This window comes from Anastrepha ludens, chromosome 5 (genome assembly GCF_028408465.1).
Source record: "Anastrepha ludens isolate Willacy chromosome 5, idAnaLude1.1, whole genome shotgun sequence".
NCBI classification, from domain to species: domain Eukaryota; kingdom Metazoa; phylum Arthropoda; class Insecta; order Diptera; family Tephritidae; genus Anastrepha; species Anastrepha ludens.
The window spans coordinates 35,701,613-35,721,279 of NC_071501.1; the positions used below are offsets into that span (position 1 = coordinate 35,701,613).

The 19,667-nt window shown below is 33.2% G+C and overlaps 5 protein-coding genes and 1 pseudogene across 5 annotated transcripts; 3 read left to right on the top strand and 3 right to left on the bottom strand.

The window, feature by feature from the left end:
• Positions 1-1,453: 1,453 nt before the first annotated feature.
• On the bottom strand, positions 1,454-1,815 carry LOC128863261 (histone H4). The gene has a single exon (XM_054102351.1). The coding sequence runs from the start codon at positions 1,763-1,765 to the stop codon at positions 1,454-1,456; it is 312 nt and encodes a 103-aa protein (XP_053958326.1). The 5' UTR covers positions 1,766-1,815.
• A 2,312-nt stretch (positions 1,816-4,127) lies between these two features.
• On the top strand, positions 4,128-4,523 carry LOC128863259 (histone H2B). Its single transcript, XM_054102349.1, has one exon. It carries the CDS (start codon positions 4,151-4,153, stop codon positions 4,520-4,522), a length of 372 nt encoding a protein of 123 aa, XP_053958324.1. The 5' UTR covers positions 4,128-4,150; the 3' UTR covers position 4,523.
• A 2,704-nt stretch (positions 4,524-7,227) lies between these two features.
• On the bottom strand, positions 7,228-7,593 carry LOC128863260 (histone H4). The gene has a single exon (XM_054102350.1). It carries the CDS (start codon positions 7,541-7,543, stop codon positions 7,232-7,234), a length of 312 nt encoding a protein of 103 aa, XP_053958325.1. The 5' UTR covers positions 7,544-7,593; the 3' UTR covers positions 7,228-7,231.
• A 2,312-nt stretch (positions 7,594-9,905) lies between these two features.
• Positions 9,906-10,301, top strand: LOC128864328 (histone H2B). The gene has a single exon (XM_054103939.1). It carries the CDS (start codon positions 9,929-9,931, stop codon positions 10,298-10,300), a length of 372 nt encoding a protein of 123 aa, XP_053959914.1. The 5' UTR covers positions 9,906-9,928; the 3' UTR covers position 10,301.
• Positions 10,302-12,966: 2,665 nt separating this feature from the next.
• LOC128864639 (uncharacterized) lies at positions 12,967-19,149 on the bottom strand (annotated as a pseudogene).
• On the top strand, positions 15,668-16,079 carry LOC128863364 (histone H2B). The gene has a single exon (XM_054102492.1). The coding sequence runs from the start codon at positions 15,707-15,709 to the stop codon at positions 16,076-16,078; it is 372 nt and encodes a 123-aa protein (XP_053958467.1). The 5' UTR covers positions 15,668-15,706; the 3' UTR covers position 16,079.
• Positions 19,150-19,667: the final 518 nt, after the last annotated feature.

Here is a 19,667-nt window from a genome sequence, read left to right on the forward strand (position 1 = left end):
CGGTTTAAAATTTGAGAAGCAGAGCGAAAAGATGATAATCAAATTTTCACGTTCCAGTGCTATTTAGTGCTGCTATATGACAAACTTTAAGATTTATTTAATTCACTAAAATTCACTGAATTTACTAATTCAACAAATGAATATCTATAACGATAGTATGCATGTATCACTTCCATATCAATATACTTAAATTGGAATAAAGTCAATATTTTTCTTGTAACGAGTGTTTTAGTCGAAACTTTGTACTCAAAATATTACATTTTCGCTAGTTTTAGTCGATTTTCTTAAAACTCCTTAATATAAATCAATTATTACTATTGAAAATATAAAATATATCAAATTATCAATCATCTGAACAGTTTATTTTATATATTACTTAAAATAATATGCTTGAAAAAATAAAATTAAATATCTCCATGGTATCACCAGAGCAATTCTCAGTGGCGTTAGTTGGATGCATGAAATAATCCAATATTTTGATGAATATTGAAAACTTTAATTTTGGTTGAAATGAGTGATGGTAATGAAATAAATAAATTTCACTAATGTGAATTATTTTAATATAATATTTAATTTTTTTATATTAATGCAAATATTCACTAATCAATCGCATTTTTAAATATGTATATATATATATATATATATATATGTGTGCATACAAAATTTTTTATTTAATTAATTAAATATTATTTTACTTTATAAAAAAATTTAACTTTTTCTTTAAAAAGTTTGCAATATATGTCAAAGCAAGGTACAAAATTCCCATATGTACATACATACGTGCTTACATACACGTATACAACTTGTATGCTTGGCGAAGGCAAAAGGCAAAGGTAGTAAGAGTATGATTGTATTCCAAAGTTAAAGAAATAAATATAAATATGAAAATATAATTTTAACTACATATATATTTTTAAAAAGTTGTATTTATGTAGCGAAAAAAATTATTTAACAATTAAATATATCAGGCTAGAGGCCTGGGTGTTAAAATACAGCCATAATCTATTTAACACGTTCGCGGACACTTAAAAATTCAGGAAGCTGCAAAAATAGATAGGCAATTATTTTTGAAACTAGTTGTAATATCCTAAATCTGATTACACATGTATTATAACTGTAGTCAGAATATCGTATTTTAACTGTTATATGAAAGTACTTAATGAATCAAGTGGTCATTACTTTAAAATGTATATTAATTACAAAAACTTAAAGTTACATGAAATTAAATGAATAAAACTTGGCTTTAAAATTTGAATGCTATAGCATTCACGTCCGCGAACGTGTTAATTGTATAATGAGAATGTACATATGTACTCATGCACATCAAATATAGAATCACAACAGAATTGTGAGTTTGTTTAAAATTTTAATTGTACAAAATTTTGAATCTTTGTTAAAAGAATATTGTGGTCCTGAAAAGGACCGTTTTTTAAATATGTACGCAAGAAATTATTTAACCGCCGAAACCGTATAAAGTACGGCCTTGTCTCTTTAAAGCGTACACAACATCCATAGCTGTAACTGTTTTCCTTTTGGCATGTTCAGTATAGGTAACTGCATCACGGATAACATTCTCCAAAAATACTTTTAAAACACCACGAGTTTCTTCATATATCAAACCAGATATACGTTTTACACCACCACGACGAGCTAAACGTCGAATAGCTGGTTTAGTGATACCTTGGATGTTATCACGTAAAACTTTGCGATGGCGTTTGGCACCACCTTTTCCCAAACCTTTACCACCTTTGCCGCGACCAGTCATTTTTTGATATTTACTATTTGCACAAGTAAGAATTTAACACTTTAACACTGTAACACTTCACCACCAATGAAATAACAGAAGCGAGAGCACATCTATTTATACCAAAATCTCACAACTGCAATACCCAAGACAAAAGGTACACCATACATCTATCTCGCTTCAACACATGCCTACATAATACATGGACTTGTGAAACGTATTAGTTGAAATTGCTACTTAAGATGTGAACGTCATACAATTTGTTATAGGTACAGTGTACAGTGTTCTATAGTGTTCAAGTGTGAGAAAATAATAAAGTGAGTAGTGAAAAATGGCTCGTACAAAGCAAACAGCCCGAAAATCGACTGGTGGAAAGGCACCACGTAAACAATTGGCGACAAAAGCTGCACGCAAAAGTGCACCAGCAACTGGTGGAGTTAAAAAGCCACATCGTTATCGTCCAGGTACAGTGGCGTTGCGTGAGATTCGTCGCTATCAAAAGAGTACCGAATTATTGATACGCAAATTGCCATTCCAGCGCTTGGTTCGTGAAATAGCGCAAGATTTCAAAACTGATCTACGTTTCCAAAGTTCTGCTGTTATGGCTCTACAAGAAGCAAGTGAAGCATACTTGGTTGGTCTTTTTGAAGATACCAATTTGTGTGCCATCCATGCTAAGCGTGTTACAATTATGCCAAAAGATATTCAATTGGCTAGACGTATTCGTGGTGAACGTGCTTAAATCAATAAGAAAACTTACGAAAAAACGGTCCTTTTCAGGACCACAATTTGTTAAACGAAAAAGATGAAAAATTTTATTGAAATATTTATGCATATATATGGGCCTGTTCGTAAATGCAAAAATTGGCAACACCGCAACTCATAAGTGGTCGAAAATGCAACAATGCAGTATATTGTGCGCAAATAGTAGCAAAACACAAATCATAAAAATGGCTGATGCAACAGATGTGTGCTGATTAGCAGTGGCAGTGCAGAATAATCATATTATGCAGCGCAGTGATGAATTTACGAATAGCCTCTATGTGTAGATATTTTTGTGTTTTCGTAAATGTATGTAGTACATACCTATACAGTTCTTTATCTACTCCATATCGTTTCTACTCGTGTGCTTTTAAGTATAGTTGGCATGCATGTATACACGTTTATGTAGGTATATGCACACATAACCAGTTTATAAGCAGCAATTTTGGCGCAATTCGGTAATATGTATAAACATATAATACACCTAATGGGATGCCACGTTCTTTATTAAGAATATTAAATGAATAAGAAAACTATTATAAAAAAAACGGTCCTTTTCGGGACCACAATTTGTTTAACGAAAAAGATCAAACATTTTGTTGGAATATTTATGCGTAAACATATATGATATTTTTGTGTTTTCGTTAATGTACGTAGTACAAACATACATATGCATTTCTTTATCTACTCCACATCATTTATACACGAGCGTTTTTTAGTACAGTCTGTAGGAATGTATACACATGTATGAATGAATATGTATACATAACCAGTTTATATGCCGCAGTTTTGGCGCAAATATACATGCGTCTATTCACATTCGATAATATGTATGAAAAAATAACACATTTAGTGAGAAATTATTTAAATCTCTTTGTAAATGTATTTTGTCGTCCTGAAAAGGACGGTTTGTTTGCGTCGGTATTTATAATTATAATTCGCCTATATTTTTCACTTTATGCTTTCTTTTCGGTCTTCTTTGGCAAAAGTACAGCTTGAATATTAGGCAAAACACCACCTTGAGCAATAGTTACGCCGGACAACAATTTATTCAATTCTTCATCGTTGCGAATGGCCAATTGTAAATGACGTGGGATGATTCTTGTCTTTTTGTTATCACGAGCAGCATTACCAGCCAATTCAAGAACTTCAGCTGCTAAATATTCCATAACTGCAGCTAGATAAACTGGAGCACCGGCACCAACACGCTCAGCATAATTGCCTTTGCGCAACAAACGATGAATACGACCAACTGGAAATTGAAGACCAGCACGATTTGAACGGGACTTTGCCTTTCCCTTAACTTTACCACCTTTACCGCGACCTGACATTTTCACTCTTATAGATTGTTCACTTCACTACACTAAAAAGCACTGTACTGTATTATACTCAATGTATAAGCACACTATTCACTGATACACAAAATGTGCGCTGCTTATATACTTTCTCGCTATGCTGAGCACCAACCCTTATACTGTGCTGTTGATCATCGTGCGTGTACTACTACTTCGTATTGTCTCGCCGAAGAGTTGGTCGGAAAATATACACTTAAGCCTGCACACGACACATGGTAGGTATAATAAGTGACAAATAGTGTGAGTGAAAATAAAATCATAAAATCATCAAAGTTGTGAAGAAATTAAAATGCCGCCAAAAACTAGTGGAAAAGCAGCAAAGAAAGCCGGTAAGGCTCAAAAGAATATTACTAAAAATGATAAGAAAAAGAAGCGTAAGAGGAAGGAAAGTTATGCTATCTACATCTATAAAGTGTTGAAACAAGTACATCCTGATACCGGTATTTCATCCAAGGCCATGAGCATTATGAATAGTTTTGTGAATGACATCTTTGAGCGCATTGCTGCGGAAGCGTCGCGTTTAGCTCACTATAACAAACGTTCAACCATCACCAGTCGCGAAATTCAAACTGCTGTACGTTTACTCTTGCCCGGTGAATTGGCCAAACATGCCGTCAGTGAAGGTACCAAAGCTGTTACCAAATATACCAGTTCCAAATAATTTTTCCAACTGAACTAATGGTATATAAATGATTGACCAAACAAGGCCCTTTTCAGGGCCACAAAATATAAATTAACAAAGAGAATGAGAAAATGTCTTCATTAATATCTCTACATACATACATATGTATGTATGTATGCACATTGAAATTAATTTTAAAATTCCTTAATATTGAAGAATACCAGAGCTATGTTCATATGGTTTCATTAGTCTATTAAATATGATATTGGTTTGTTGAACTACTTGGTTTTTAATTTTTAAATGTTTTCTACACACTGTAAGGAATAAATTCACTTTTGATCTTTTTGTTAAGAGATTTTGTAGCCCTGAAAAGGGCTTATTATTAATTAACCATGAGGTTCCGTTTGTAACTCACTTACAAACACCGTAAATTATTTACTTTTTACCTGCTGCTGTAGGTTTTTTTGCGGCTGGCTTTTTATTCGATGCAGACTTCTTGGATTTAGCAGCAGTTGCTTTTGCTTTAGCTGCTTTTGGCTTAGCAGTTGCAGATTTGGCTTTAGTTGGTTTCACTTTTAATGCACCACCCTTTTTTGCATCTTTCGCCTTAGCCTTTTCAGTTTTCTTCTTTTCAGCTGTTTTCTTACTGGCAACAGATTTTTTTACCTTTTTCTCACCACTTGCTGCCTTTTTGACTTTACTCAATGATTTTTTCTTTGATGCACCACTATCTGCTGCCTTCTTTTTAGCCTTAACCTTCTCTGCTGATTTTACGGCTTTTGATTTCAATTTTCCCTCGCTTGATTTACTAGCTGCAACTGATAGTTTGAATGAACCGGACGCACCTTTTCCTTTGGTTTGAATTAATTTGCCACTTGTAACAGCCGATTTCAAATAGCGTTTAATGAATGGTGCCAATTTTTGGGCATCACATTTGTATGTCGCACTAATATATTTCTTAATCGCCAAAAGTGATGAACCGCCACGTTCCTTTAAATTCTTAATTGATGCGTCGACCATTTGTTGTGTTGGTGGATGGGTAGGGGCAACCGACGGCTTTTTGGGTTTAGCTGCCTTAACCTTTTTGGCAACAACTTTTTTTTCAGCAATAGTAGCAGCAGTAGCTACTGGGGAGCTTACATTCACAACAGCAACTGAATCAGACATCTTTATTTATATATTGTAGATTAAAACCTCACTTTAAACACTTCACTCACTTTATGCACTGTACGCACTACACCAATAGAGCACTGGTAAATAAAGATAATTTCTGGAATTCAATATGTTGTTTAACTCTGTTTAAAATTTGAGAAGCAGAGCGAAAAGATGATAATCAAATTTTCACGTTCCAGTGCTATTTAGTGCTGCTATATGACAAACTTTAAGATTTATTTAATTCACTAAAATTCACTGAATTTACTAATTCAACAAATGAATATCTATAACGATAGTATGCATGTATCACTTCCATATCAATATACTTAAATTGGAATAAAGTCAATATTTTTCTTGTAACGAGTGTTTTAGTCGAAACTTTGTACTCAAAATATTACATTTTCGCTAGTTTTAGTCGATTTTCTTAAAACTCCTTAATATAAATCAATTATTACTATTGAAAATATAAAATATATCAAATTATCAATCATCTGAACAGTTTATTTTATATATTACTTAAAATAATATGCTTGAAAAAATAAAATTAAATATCTCCATGGTATCACCAGAGCAATTCTCAGTGGCGTTAGTTGGATGCATGAAATAATCCAATATTTTGATGAATATTGAAAACTTTAATTTTGGTTGAAATGAGTGATGGTAATGAAATAAATAAATTTCACTAATGTGAATTATTTTAATATAATATTTAATTTTTTTATATTAATGCAAATATTCACTAATCAATCGCATTTTTAAATATGTATATATATATATATATATATATATGTGTGCATACAAAATTTTTTATTTAATTAATTAAATATTATTTTACTTTATAAAAAAATTTAACTTTTTCTTTAAAAAGTTTGCAATATATGTCAAAGCAAGGTACAAAATTCCCATATGTACATACATACGTGCTTACATACACGTATACAACTTGTATGCTTGGCGAAGGCAAAAGGCAAAGGTAGTAAGAGTATGATTGTATTCCAAAGTTAAAGAAATAAATATAAATATGAAAATATAATTTTAACTACATATATATTTTTAAAAAGTTGTATTTATGTAGCGAAAAAAATTATTTAACAATTAAATATATCAGGCTAGAGGCCTGGGTGTTAAAATACAGCCATAATCTATTTAACACGTTCGCGGACACTTAAAAATTCAGGAAGCTGCAAAAATAGATAGGCAATTATTTTTGAAACTAGTTGTAATATCCTAAATCTGATTACACATGTATTATAACTGTAGTCAGAATATCGTATTTTAACTGTTATATGAAAGTACTTAATGAATCAAGTGGTCATTACTTTAAAATGTATATTAATTACAAAAACTTAAAGTTACATGAAATTAAATGAATAAAACTTGGCTTTAAAATTTGAATGCTATAGCATTCACGTCCGCGAACGTGTTAATTGTATAATGAGAATGTACATATGTACTCATGCACATCAAATATAGAATCACAACAGAATTGTGAGTTTGTTTAAAATTTTAATTGTACAAAATTTTGAATCTTTGTTAAAAGAATATTGTGGTCCTGAAAAGGACCGTTTTTTAAATATGTACGCAAGAAATTATTTAACCGCCGAAACCGTATAAAGTACGGCCTTGTCTCTTTAAAGCGTACACAACATCCATAGCTGTAACTGTTTTCCTTTTGGCATGTTCAGTATAGGTAACTGCATCACGGATAACATTCTCCAAAAATACTTTTAAAACACCACGAGTTTCTTCATATATCAAACCAGATATACGTTTTACACCACCACGACGAGCTAAACGTCGAATAGCTGGTTTAGTGATACCTTGGATGTTATCACGTAAAACTTTGCGATGGCGTTTGGCACCACCTTTTCCCAAACCTTTACCACCTTTGCCGCGACCAGTCATTTTTTGATATTTACTATTTGCACAAGTAAGAATTTAACACTTTAACACTGTAACACTTCACCACCAATGAAATAACAGAAGCGAGAGCACATCTATTTATACCAAAATCTCACAACTGCAATACCCAAGACAAAAGGTACACCATACATCTATCTCGCTTCAACACATGCCTACATAATACATGGACTTGTGAAACGTATTAGTTGAAATTGCTACTTAAGATGTGAACGTCATACAATTTGTTATAGGTACAGTGTACAGTGTTCTATAGTGTTCAAGTGTGAGAAAATAATAAAGTGAGTAGCGAAAAATGGCTCGTACAAAGCAAACAGCCCGAAAATCGACTGGTGGAAAGGCACCACGTAAACAATTGGCGACAAAAGCTGCACGCAAAAGTGCACCAGCAACTGGTGGAGTTAAAAAGCCACATCGTTATCGTCCAGGTACAGTGGCGTTGCGTGAAATTCGTCGCTATCAAAAGAGTACCGAATTATTGATACGCAAATTGCCATTCCAGCGCTTGGTTCGTGAAATAGCGCAAGATTTCAAAACTGATCTACGTTTCCAAAGTTCTGCTGTTATGGCTCTACAAGAAGCAAGTGAAGCATACTTGGTTGGTCTTTTTGAAGATACCAATTTGTGTGCCATCCATGCTAAGCGTGTTACAATTATGCCAAAAGATATTCAATTGGCTAGACGTATTCGTGGTGAACGTGCTTAAATCAATAAGAAAACTTACGAAAAAACGGTCCTTTTCAGGACCACAATTTGTTAAACGAAAAAGATGAAAAATTTTATTGAAATATTTATGCATATATATGGGCCTGTTCGTAAATGCAAAAATTGGCAACACCGCAACTCATAAGTGGTCGAAAATGCAACAATGCAGTATATTGTGCGCAAATAGTAGCAAAACACAAATCATAAAAATGGCTGATGCAACAGATGTGTGCTGATTAGCAGTGGCAGTGCAGAATAATCATATTATGCAGCGCAGTGATGAATTTACGAATAGCCTCTATGTGTAGATATTTTTGTGTTTTCGTAAATGTATGTAGTACATACCTATACAGTTCTTTATCTACTCCATATCGTTTCTACTCGTGTGCTTTTAAGTATAGTTGGCATGCATGTATACACGTTTATGTAGGTATATGCACACATAACCAGTTTATAAGCAGCAATTTTGGCGCAATTCGGTAATATGTATAAACATATAATACACCTAATGGGATGCCACGTTCTTTATTAAGAATATTAAATGAATAAGAAAACTATTATAAAAAAAACGGTCCTTTTCGGGACCACAATTTGTTTAACGAAAAAGATCAAACATTTTGTTGGAATATTTATGCGTAAACATATATGATATTTTTGTGTTTTCGTTAATGTACGTAGTACAAACATACATATGCATTTCTTTATCTACTCCACATCATTTATACACGAGCGTTTTTTAGTACAGTCTGTAGGAATGTATACACATGTATGAATGAATATGTATACATAACCAGTTTATATGCCGCAGTTTTGGCGCAAATATACATGCGTCTATTCACATTCGATAATATGTATGAAAAAATAACACATTTAGTGAGAAATTATTTAAATCTCTTTGTAAATGTATTTTGTCGTCCTGAAAAGGACGGTTTGTTTGCGTCGGTATTTATAATTATAATTCGCCTATATTTTTCACTTTATGCTTTCTTTTCGGTCTTCTTTGGCAAAAGTACAGCTTGAATATTAGGCAAAACACCACCTTGAGCAATAGTTACGCCGGACAACAATTTATTCAATTCTTCATCGTTGCGAATGGCCAATTGTAAATGACGTGGGATGATTCTTGTCTTTTTGTTATCACGAGCAGCATTACCAGCCAATTCAAGAACTTCAGCTGCTAAATATTCCATAACTGCAGCTAGATAAACTGGAGCACCGGCACCAACACGCTCAGCATAATTGCCTTTGCGCAACAAACGATGAATACGACCAACTGGAAATTGAAGACCAGCACGATTTGAACGGGACTTTGCCTTTCCCTTAACTTTACCACCTTTACCGCGACCTGACATTTTCACTCTTATAGATTGTTCACTTCACTACACTAAAAAGCACTGTACTGTATTATACTCAATGTATAAGCACACTATTCACTGATACACAAAATGTGCGCTGCTTATATACTTTCTCGCTATGCTGAGCACCAACCCTTATACTGTGCTGTTGATCATCGTGCGTGTACTACTACTTCGTATTGTCTCGCCGAAGAGTTGGTCGGAAAATATACACTTAAGCCTGCACACGACACATGGTAGGTATAATAAGTGACAAATAGTGTGAGTGAAAATAAAATCATAAAATCATCAAAGTTGTGAAGAAATTAAAATGCCGCCAAAAACTAGTGGAAAAGCAGCAAAGAAAGCCGGTAAGGCTCAAAAGAATATTACTAAAAATGATAAGAAAAAGAAGCGTAAGAGGAAGGAAAGTTATGCTATCTACATCTATAAAGTGTTGAAACAAGTACATCCTGATACCGGTATTTCATCCAAGGCCATGAGCATTATGAATAGTTTTGTGAATGACATCTTTGAGCGCATTGCTGCGGAAGCGTCGCGTTTAGCTCACTATAACAAACGTTCAACCATCACCAGTCGCGAAATTCAAACTGCTGTACGTTTACTCTTGCCCGGTGAATTGGCCAAACATGCCGTCAGTGAAGGTACCAAAGCTGTTACCAAATATACCAGTTCCAAATAATTTTTCCAACTGAACTAATGGTATATAAATGATTGACCAAACAAGGCCCTTTTCAGGGCCACAAAATATAAATTAACAAAGAGAATGAGAAAATGTCTTCATTAATATCTCTACATACATACATATGTATGTATGTATGCACATTGAAATTAATTTTAAAATTCCTTAATATTGAAGAATACCAGAGCTATGTTCATATGGTTTCATTAGTCTATTAAATATGATATTGGTTTGTTGAACTACTTGGTTTTTAATTTTTAAATGTTTTCTACACACTGTAAGGAATAAATTCACTTTTGATCTTTTTGTTAAGAGATTTTGTAGCCCTGAAAAGGGCTTATTATTAATTAACCATGAGGTTCCGTTTGTAACTCACTTACAAACACCGTAAATTATTTACTTTTTACCTGCTGCTGTAGGTTTTTTTGCGGCTGGCTTTTTATTCGATGCAGACTTCTTGGATTTAGCAGCAGTTGCTTTTGCTTTAGCTGCTTTTGGCTTAGCAGTTGCAGATTTGGCTTTAGTTGGTTTCACTTTTAATGCACCACCCTTTTTTGCATCTTTCGCCTTAGCCTTTTCAGTTTTCTTCTTTTCAGCTGTTTTCTTACTGGCAACAGATTTTTTTACCTTTTTCTCACCACTTGCCGCCTTTTTGACTTTACTCAATGATTTTTTCTTTGATGCACCACTATCTGCTGCCTTCTTTTTAGCCTTAACCTTCTCTGCTGATTTTACGGCTTTTGATTTCAATTTTCCCTCGCTTGATTTACTAGCTGCAACTGATAGTTTGAATGAACCGGACGCACCTTTTCCTTTGGTTTGAATTAATTTGCCACTTGTAACAGCCGATTTCAAATAGCGTTTAATGAATGGTGCCAATTTTTGGGCATCACATTTGTATGTCGCACTAATATATTTCTTAATCGCCAAAAGTGATGAACCGCCACGTTCCTTTAAATTCTTAATTGATGCGTCGACCATTTGTTGTGTTGGTGGATGGGTAGGGGCAACCGACGGCTTTTTGGGTTTAGCTGCCTTAACCTTTTTGGCAACAACTTTTTTTTCAGCAATAGTAGCAGCAGTAGCTACTGGGGAGCTTACATTCACAACAGCAACTGAATCAGACATCTTTATTTATATATTGTAGATTAAAACCTCACTTTAAACACTTCACTCACTTTATGCACTGTACGCACTACACCAATAGAGCACTGGTAAATAAAGATAATTTCTGGAATTCAATATGTTGTTTAACTCGGTTTAAAATTTGAGAAGCAGAGCGAAAAGATGATAATCAAATTTTCACGTTCCAGTGCTATTTAGTGCTGCTATATGACAAACTTTAAGATTTATTTAATTCACTAAAATTCACTGAATTTACTAATTCAACAAATGAATATCTATAACGATAGTATGCATGTATCACTTCCATATCAATATACTTAAATTGGAATAAAGTCAATATTTTTCTTGTAACGAGTGTTTTAGTCGAAACTTTGTACTCAAAATATTACATTTTCGCTAGTTTTAGTCGATTTTCTTAAAACTCCTTAATATAAATCAATTATTACTATTGAAAATATAAAATATATCAAATTATCAATCATCTGAACAGTTTATTTTATATATTACTTAAAATAATATGCTTGAAAAAATAAAATTAAATATCTCCATGGTATCACCAGAGCAATTCTCAGTGGCGTTAGTTGGATGCATGAAATAATCCAATATTTTGATGAATATTGAAAACTTTAATTTTGGTTGAAATGAGTGATGGTAATGAAATAAATAAATTTCACTAATGTGAATTATTTTAATATAATATTTAATTTTTTTATATTAATGCAAATATTCACTAATCAATCGCATTTTTAAATATGTATATATATATATATATATATATATGTGTGCATACAAAATTTTTTATTTAATTAATTAAATATTATTTTACTTTATAAAAAAATTTAACTTTTTCTTTAAAAAGTTTGCAATATATGTCCAAGCAAGGTACAAAATTCCCATATGTACATACATACGTGCTTACATACACGTATACAACTTGTATGCTTGGCGAAGGCAAAAGGCAAAGGTAGTAAGAGTATGATTGTATTCCAAAGTTAAAGAAATAAATATAAATATGAAAATATAATTTTAACTACATATATATTTTTAAAAAGTTGTATTTATGTAGCGAAAAAAATTATTTAACAATTAAATATATCAGGCTAGAGGCCTGGGTGTTAAAATACAGCCATAATCTATTTAACACGTTCGCGGACACTTAAAAATTCAGGAAGCTGCAAAAATAGATAGGCAATTATTTTTGAAACTAGTTGTAATATCCTAAATCTGATTACACATGTATTATAACTGTAGTCAGAATATCGTATTTTAACTGTTATATGAAAGTACTTAATGAATCAAGTGGTCATTACTTTAAAATGTATATTAATTACAAAAACTTAAAGTTACATGAAATTAAATGAATAAAACTTGGCTTTAAAATTTGAATGCTATAGCATTCACGTCCGCGAACGTGTTAATTGTATAATGAGAATGTACATATGTACTCATGCACATCAAATATAGAATCACAACAGAATTGTGAGTTTGTTTAAAATTTTAATTGTACAAAATTTTGAATCTTTGTTAAAAGAATATTGTGGTCCTGAAAAGGACCGTTTTTTAAATATGTACGTAAGAAATTATTTAACCGCCGAAACCGTATAAAGTACGGCCTTGTCTCTTTAAAGCGTACACAACATCCATAGCTGTAACTGTTTTCCTTTTGGCATGTTCAGTATAGGTAACTGCATCACGGATAACATTCTCCAAAAATACTTTTAAAACACCACGAGTTTCTTCATATATCAAACCAGATATACGTTTTACACCACCACGACGAGCTAAACGTCGAATAGCTGGTTTAGTGATACCTTGGATGTTATCACGTAAAACTTTGCGATGGCGTTTGGCACCACCTTTTCCCAAACCTTTACCACCTTTGCCGCGACCAGTCATTTTTTGATATTTACTATTTGCACAAGTAAGAATTTAACACTTTAACACTGTAACACTTCACCACCAATGAAATAACAGAAGCGAGAGCACATCTATTTATACCAAAATCTCACAACTGCAATACCCAAGACAAAAGGTACACCATACATCTATCTCGCTTCAACACATGCCTACATAATACATGGACTTGTGAAACGTATTAGTTGAAATTGCTACTTAAGATGTGAACGTCATACAATTTGTTATAGGTACAGTGTACAGTGTTCTATAGTGTTCAAGTGTGAGAAAATAATAAAGTGAGTAGTGAAAAATGGCTCGTACAAAGCAAACAGCCCGAAAATCGACTGGTGGAAAGGCACCACGTAAACAATTGGCGACAAAAGCTGCACGCAAAAGTGCACCAGCAACTGGTGGAGTTAAAAAGCCACATCGTTATCGTCCAGGTACAGTGGCGTTGCGTGAAATTCGTCGCTATCAAAAGAGTACCGAATTATTGATACGCAAATTGCCATTCCAGCGCTTGGTTCGTGAAATAGCGCAAGATTTCAAAACTGATCTACGTTTCCAAAGTTCTGCTGTTATGGCTCTACAAGAAGCAAGTGAAGCATACTTGGTTGGTCTTTTTGAAGATACCAATTTGTGTGCCATCCATGCTAAGCGTGTTACAATTATGCCAAAAGATATTCAATTGGCTAGACGTATTCGTGGTGAACGTGCTTAAATCAATAAGAAAACTTACGAAAAAACGGTCCTTTTCAGGACCACAATTTGTTAAACGAAAAAGATGAAAAATTTTATTGAAATATTTATGCATATATATGGGCCTGTTCGTAAATGCAAAAATTGGCAACACCGCAACTCATAAGTGGTCGAAAATGCAACAATGCAGTATATTGTGCGCAAATAGTAGCAAAACACAAATCATAAAAATGGCTGATGCAACAGATGTGTGCTGATTAGCAGTGGCAGTGCAGAATAATCATATTATGCAGCGCAGTGATGAATTTACGAATAGCCTCTATGTGTAGATATTTTTGTGTTTTCGTAAATGTATGTAGTACATACCTATACAGTTCTTTATCTACTCCATATCGTTTCTACTCGTGTGCTTTTAAGTATAGTTGGCATGCATGTATACACGTTTATGTAGGTATATGCACACATAACCAGTTTATAAGCAGCAATTTTGGCGCAATTCGGTAATATGTATAAACATATAATACACCTAATGGGATGCCACGTTCTTTATTAAGAATATTAAATGAATAAGAAAACTATTATAAAAAAAACGGTCCTTTTCGGGACCACAATTTGTTTAACGAAAAAGATCAAACATTTTGTTGGAATATTTATGCGTAAACATATATGATATTTTTGTGTTTTCGTTAATGTACGTAGTACAAACATACATATGCATTTCTTTATCTACTCCACATCATTTATACACGAGCGTTTTTTAGTACAGTCTGTAGGAATGTATACACATGTATGAATGAATATGTATACATAACCAGTTTATATGCCGCAGTTTTGGCGCAAATATACATGCGTCTATTCACATTCGATAATATGTATGAAAAAATAACACATTTAGTGAGAAATTATTTAAATCTCTTTGTAAATGTATTTTGTCGTCCTGAAAAGGACGGTTTGTTTGCGTCGGTATTTATAATTATAATTCGCCTATATTTTTCACTTTATGCTTTCTTTTCGGTCTTCTTTGGCAAAAGTACAGCTTGAATATTAGGCAAAACACCACCTTGAGCAATAGTTACGCCGGACAACAATTTATTCAATTCTTCATCGTTGCGAATGGCCAATTGTAAATGACGTGGGATGATTCTTGTCTTTTTGTTATCACGAGCAGCATTACCAGCCAATTCAAGAACTTCAGCTGCTAAATATTCCATAACTGCAGCTAGATAAACTGGAGCACCGGCACCAACACGCTCAGCATAATTGCCTTTGCGCAACAAACGATGAATACGACCAACTGGAAATTGAAGACCAGCACGATTTGAACGGGACTTTGCCTTTCCCTTAACTTTACCACCTTTACCGCGACCTGACATTTTCACTCTTATAGATTGTTCACTTCACTACACTAAAAAGCACTGTACTGTATTATACTCAATGTATAAGCACACTATTCACTGATACACAAAATGTGCGCTGCTTATATACTTTCTCGCTATGCTGAGCACCAACCCTTATACTGTGCTGTTGATCATCGTGCGTGTACTACTACTTCGTATTGTCTCGCCGAAGAGTTGGTCGGAAAATATACACTTAAGCCTGCACACGACACATGGTAGGTATAATAAGTGACAAATAGTGTGAGTGAAAATAAAATCATAAAATCATCAAAGTTGTGAAGAAATTAAAATGCCGCCAAAAACTAGTGGAAAAGCAGCAAAGAAAGCCGGTAAGGCTCAAAAGAATATTACTAAAAATGATAAGAAAAAGAAGCGTAAGAGGAAGGAAAGTTATGCTATCTACATCTATAAAGTGTTGAAACAAGTACATCCTGATACCGGTATTTCATCCAAGGCCATGAGCATTATGAATAGTTTTGTGAATGACATCTTTGAGCGCATTGCTGCGGAAGCGTCGCGTTTAGCTCACTATAACAAACGTTCAACCATCACCAGTCGCGAAATTCAAACTGCTGTACGTTTACTCTTGCCCGGTGAATTGGCCAAACATGCCGTCAGTGAAGGTACCAAAGCTGTTACCAAATATACCAGTTCCAAATAATTTTTCCAACTGAACTAATGGTATATAAATGATTGACCAAACAAGGCCCTTTTCAGGGCCACAAAATATAAATTAACAAAGAGAATGAGAAAATGTCTTCATTAATATCTCTACATACATACATATGTATGTATGTATGCACATTGAAATTAATTTTAAAATTCCTTAATATTGAAGAATACCAGAGCTATGTTCATATGGTTTCATTAGTCTATTAAATATGATATTGGTTTGTTGAACTACTTGGTTTTTAATTTTTAAATGTTTTCTACACACTGTAAGGAATAAATTCACTTTTGATCTTTTTGTTAAGAGATTTTGTAGCCCTGAAAAGGGCTTATTATTAATTAACCATGAGGTTCCGTTTGTAACTCACTTACAAACACCGTAAATTATTTACTTTTTACCTGCTGCTGTAGGTTTTTTTGCGGCTGGCTTTTTATTCGATGCAGACTTCTTGGATTTAGCAGCAGTTGCTTTTGCTTTAGCTGCTTTTGGCTTAGCAGTTGCAGATTTGGCTTTAGTTGGTTTCACTTTTAATGCACCACCCTTTTTTGCATCTTTCGCCTTAGCCTTTTCAGTTTTCTTCTTTTCAGCTGTTTTCTTACTGGCAACAGATTTTTTTACCTTTTTCTCACCACTTGCCGCCTTTTTGACTTTACTCAATGATTTTTTCTTTGATGCACCACTATCTGCTGCCTTCTTTTTAGCCTTAACCTTCTCTGCTGATTTTACGGCTTTTGATTTCAATTTTCCCTCGCTTGATTTACTAGCTGCAACTGATAGTTTGAATGAACCGGACGCACCTTTTCCTTTGGTTTGAATTAATTTGCCACTTGTAACAGCCGATTTCAAATAGCGTTTAATGAATGGTGCCAATTTTTGGGCATCACATTTGTATGTCGCACTAATATATTTCTTAATCGCCAAAAGTGATGAACCGCCACGTTCCTTTAAATTCTTAATTGATGCGTCGACCATTTGTTGTGTTGGTGGATGGGTAGGGGCAACCGACGGCTTTTTGGGTTTAGCTGCCTTAACCTTTTTGGCAACAACTTTTTTTTCAGCAATAGTAGCAGCAGTAGCTACTGGGGAGCTTACATTCACAACAGCAACTGAATCAGACATCTTTATTTATATATTGTAGATTAAAACCTCACTTTAAACACTTCACTCACTTTATGCACTGTACGCACTACACCAATAGAGCACTGGTAAATAAAGATAATTTCTGGAATTCAATATGTTGTTTAACTCGGTTTAAAATTTGAGAAGCAGAGCGAAAAGATGATAATCAAATTTTCACGTTCCAGTGCTATTTAGTGCTGCTATATGACAAACTTTAAGATTTATTTAATTCACTAAAATTCACTGAATTTACTAATTCAACAAATGAATATCTATAACGATAGTATGCATGTATCACTTCCATATCAATATACTTAAATTGGAATAAAGTCAATATTTTTCTTGTAACGAGTGTTTTAGTCGAAACTTTGTACTCAAAATATTACATTTTCGCTAGTTTTAGTCGATTTTCTTAAAACTCCTTAATATAAATCAATTATTACTATTGAAAATATAAAATATATCAAATTATCAATCATCTGAACAGTTTATTTTATATATTACTTAAAATAATATGCTTGAAAAAATAAAATTAAATATCTCCATGGTATCACCAGAGCAATTCTCAGTGGCGTTAGTTGGATGCATGAAATAATCCAATATTTTGATGAATATTGAAAACTTTAATTTTGGTTGAAATGAGTGATGGTAATGAAATAAATAAATTTCACTAATGTGAATTATTTTAATATAATATTTAATTTTTTTATATTAATGCAAATATTCACTAATCAATCGCATTTTTAAATATGTATATATATATATATATATATATATGTGTGCATACAAAATTTTTTATTTAATTAATTAAATATTATTTTACTTTATAAAAAAATTTAACTTTTTCTTTAAAAAGTTTGCAATATATGTCAAAGCAAGGTACAAAATTCCCATATGTACATACATACGTGCTTACATACACGTATACAACTTGTATGCTTGGCGAAGGCAAAAGGCAAAGGTAGTAAGAGTATGATTGTATTCCAAAGTTAAAGAAATAAATATAAATATGAAAATATAATTTTAACTACATATATATTTTTAAAAAGTTGTATTTATGTAGCGAAAAAAATTATTTAACAATTAAATATATCAGGCTAGAGGCCTGGGTGTTAAAATACAGCCATAATCTATTTAACACGTTCGCGGACACTTAAAAATTCAGGAAGCTGCAAAAATAGATAGGCAATTATTTTTGAAACTAGTTGTAATATCCTAAATCTGATTACACATGTATTATAACTGTAGTCAGAATATCGTATTTTAACTGTTATATGAAAGTACTTAATGAATCAAGTGGTCATTACTTTAAAATGTATATTAATTACAAAAACTTAAAGTTACATGAAATTAAATGAATAAAACTTGGCTTTAAAATTTGAATGCTATAGCATTCACGTCCGCGAACGTGTTAATTGTATAATGAGAATGTACATATGTACTCATGCACATCAAATATAGAATCACAACAGAATTGTGAGTTTGTTTAAAATTTTAATTGTACAAAATTTTGAATCTTTGTTAAAAGAATATTGTGGTCCTGAAAAGGACCGTTTTTTAAATATGTACGCAAGAAATTATTTAACCGCCGAAACCGTATAAAGTACGGCCTTGTCTCTTTAAAGCGTACACAACATCCATAGCTGTAACTGTTTTCCTTTTGGCATGTTCAGTATAGGTAACTGCATCACGGATAACATTCTCCAAAAATACTTTTAAAACACCACGAGTTTCTTCATATATCAAACCAGATATACGTTTTACACCACCACGACGAGCTAAACGTCGAATAGCTGGTTTAGTGATACCTTGGATGTTATCACGTAAAACTTTGCGATGGCGTTTGGCACCACCTTTTCCCAAACCTTTACCACCTTTGCCGCGACCAGTCATTTTTTGATATTTACTATTTGCACAAGTAAGAATTTAACACTTTAACACTGTAACACTTCACCACCAATGAAATAACAGAAGCGAGAGCACATCTATTTATACCAAAATCTCACAACTGCAATACCCAAGACAAAAGGTACACCATACATCTATCTCGCTTCAACACATGCCTACATAATACATGGACTTGTGAAACGTATTAGTTGAAATTGCTACTTAAGATGTGAACGTCATACAATTTGTTATAGGTACAGTGTTTAGTGTTCTACAGTGTTCAAGTGTGGGAAAATAATAAAGTGAGTAGTGAAAAATGGCTCGTACAAAGCAAACAGCCCGAAAATCGACTGGTGGAAAGGCACCACGTAAACAATTGGCGACAAAAGCTGCACGCAAAAGTGCACCAGCAACTGGTGGAGTTAAAAAGCCACATCGTTATCGTCCAGGTACAGTGGCGTTGCGTGAGATTCGTCGCTATCAAAAGAGTACCGAATTATTGATACGCAAATTGCCATTCCAGCGCTTGGTTCGTGAAATAGCGCAAGATTTCAAAACTGATCTACGTTTCCAA

Bases quoted from the DNA above. Each gene is read 5' to 3' on its own strand.
- LOC128863260 (XM_054102350.1), bottom strand. From the start codon at position 7,543: ATGACTGGTCGCGGCAAAGGTGGTAAAGGTTTGGGAAAAGGTGGTGCC.
- LOC128863261 (XM_054102351.1), bottom strand. From the start codon at position 1,765: ATGACTGGTCGCGGCAAAGGTGGTAAAGGTTTGGGAAAAGGTGGTGCC.
- LOC128863259 (XM_054102349.1), top strand. From the start codon at position 4,151: ATGCCGCCAAAAACTAGTGGAAAAGCAGCAAAGAAAGCCGGTAAGGCT.
- LOC128863364 (XM_054102492.1), top strand. From the start codon at position 15,707: ATGCCGCCAAAAACTAGTGGAAAAGCAGCAAAGAAAGCCGGTAAGGCT.
- LOC128864328 (XM_054103939.1), top strand. From the start codon at position 9,929: ATGCCGCCAAAAACTAGTGGAAAAGCAGCAAAGAAAGCCGGTAAGGCT.